The sequence below is a fragment of the Adiantum capillus-veneris genome, chromosome 14, assembly GCF_014529385.1.
Source record: "Adiantum capillus-veneris isolate H3 chromosome 14, ASM1452938v2, whole genome shotgun sequence".
Classification (NCBI taxonomy): domain Eukaryota; kingdom Viridiplantae; phylum Streptophyta; class Polypodiopsida; order Polypodiales; family Pteridaceae; genus Adiantum; species Adiantum capillus-veneris.
The window spans coordinates 142,822,774-142,825,075 of record NC_140944.1 but is presented as its reverse complement, the minus strand read 5'-3'; the positions used below and the strand labels follow the sequence as shown (position 1 = coordinate 142,825,075).

The 2,302-nt window shown below is 49.6% G+C and overlaps 1 protein-coding gene across 1 annotated transcript; it reads left to right on the top strand.

Annotated features, from left to right (window-relative positions):
- Positions 1-304: 304 nt before the first annotated feature.
- Positions 305-2,005, top strand: LOC147443279 (uncharacterized). The gene has a single exon (XM_086529825.1). It carries the CDS (start codon positions 387-389, stop codon positions 1,659-1,661), a length of 1,275 nt encoding a protein of 424 aa, XP_086385951.1. The 5' UTR covers positions 305-386; the 3' UTR covers positions 1,662-2,005.
- Positions 2,006-2,302: the final 297 nt, after the last annotated feature.

The following is a 2,302-nucleotide window of genomic DNA, read 5'->3' as shown; positions in this document are numbered from 1 at the left end:
GTGAGAAAGAAAATTTACATTTTCATGGAGTGATTAAAGAGACTGTATTTCACCCTCCTCACTTGTGCATGCTTGCGTGTCAAAGTGCACACATACACACAAATACGCGTATGTGTGTGACTCAATGGCCATGCTTTTCTTGGCCGCAGCAACGCGCACGTCACACACTAGTCCCAGCCTTATATTTCAAAGGAAAAAGACTTGAAACAACAAGTCTTGTCAAACTACAAGTGAAGTGTGTGAATGTACTACGTACCCTTTACGTTCCTTTAAGGTAAGTTTGGGAGCAGTTTTGAAACTGTCCCATGTGAATACTCTCTAAAGACTCGCGAAGAAAAAATATAGCTTGGAAGCTATATCGGCGGACTGCAGGCAAGTGGAACGGTATGAAATGCTTGGAAAAATGGAAGGGCTTCTTTGCTTGGAGTGGGAGCGGGCAGCTGGCCTCGCAATTTAGGGAGTCCACCTGCAATATGCAGGCGTACGTGGTGGCCACCGTGTTCCCGGACGGAAGCGTGGCCCTGGCGAGCTCTTTCGGCCGCAACATGCAGCTGCTCCTTCGGCGCGCTGTCCCGGCTCTTATACATCATCATCCTCCCCCTTCTCTGCGCCTTATCCACGGAAATCCGGCACATTATATCGTACTGCTCCAGCAAGATGGCCTCACCGAAGGCAGCGACTGCTTCCTGCACATCTTCGACTTGCAGAGGAGAGAATGGCGATCGCAGCAGGTAGCCGCCAATATCAATGTGATGAGTGTCAGCACCTCTCTCTATTCCAACTCGAGAAGGCAATGCGTCTACGCTATTGGAGGCGTGGAAGAGGCTTCAAGGCCGCAGGCGACCAGGACTGCTTGGCGTCTTGACTTCATGCTGCCGCCATCTAGGACAAGAGATGGGGATGGGGCCGGCGATCTGCGATGGGAGGCGCTGCCTGAGATGTGCGAGAAGAGGGCAGAGCCAGTCGTGCTGGTGATGGAAGGCGATCTGTACGCGATTGGGGGATATAATGGTGGCGCAGGGGCTGGCCGCTTCGTCAACTCCGGAGAAGTGTTGAAGGTGGGCAGCCAGCAATGGGAGCTGGCGCCGCAGCTATTTCCGAGCGAGGTGTTTGGAGAGGCAGGCTGCATGCCGAAGATGGCGGCTCTTGGGGGCTCATTTCTGTTTGCCCTTCGAGAAGATCTTGGCCTGCTGCAATTTATCGGCCAAGAAGACGAGCAATGGCGGCTGCTGGGGCATGTGCCCGATGATCACGGAAATAACTTCGCAGCTTGCTGCCAGCGATGTGGGCCCTTCTCCTCCCATAGATTTCTTGAGATGGGCTTTTGCACACTGCTGGTTCTTCTCATGGCGCCCTGCCGCTGTATTACCGAGACCATGCACGTTGTGGTCTACGTCTGCCATCTGATCCTGCAGATGTCGCGATCGCCGGACGGGCCGCCCTTTCACCTCGTTACTCAATCGATATCATGGGAGCTGCTGCCCTATGATCCCATGGCCTTCCCCTCCATCAGAACCTCCTCCGCCCTTAATGTTGCCCCCTTATATCTCGTCACCACCACTATATTGAACCTCGACTTCTCAGGTCAATTACGAAATAACATCATGGAAACCATAGCCAGTATTCCGACGCACATACTTAGCATACGTGCTCCGATATGATTAGTTACTAGTTTTACGATGCGAAGTCTGTGGATGTTTTGATCTGTGGGCATTCCTAATGGCAATGCCTTATGCATCCGGCACTCTCTCACTAGAACCAAATTAAACGTCTGCATTTGAGCCTAAAAGCGTCATGGATATATTTTAATAAATTAAATATTTATTATCTCCCATGCTTTATGTTAATGGTGATGGAACTTACTTTTTTGGCATGCTCGAGAAGACCTTAAAAAACAAAGGATGGGAAAGCGCATTCATAAGAGTTGCTAGCCTGGTCTGGTCTGGTCTGTATGGGTTGGTGGCTTGGCTTAGGTTGAGCAGGTCAGGTGATGTATTTTTTTTGGTTTATTAATCTAATCTTTCCACCCACCTATTGTGGGTTTTGCTATAAAAAAAAAGAGTTGCTAGCCTGGTTGCTCGAGTACTCGACTTTTCTTGAGAATTGTGAGTTTTATCCTATCTTCGTGTGTATCTCCTCTATCCAATTGGGATGCATAGGTGGCACGTAATCATGTGTTAACATATGAAAAAGGTACTCAAGGGTGTAGGTACCCATGGGTGTCATTACTAGAGGGTGTGGACTCACCTAGAGTTAATTAATGGACTCATAAAGCTGCTTGAAAGGTTGCCCACGAGTTCAC

Coding starts and splice junctions, on each gene's coding strand:
- LOC147443279 (XM_086529825.1), top strand. CDS start 387: ATGAAATGCTTGGAAAAATGGAAGGGCTTCTTTGCTTGGAGTGGGAGC.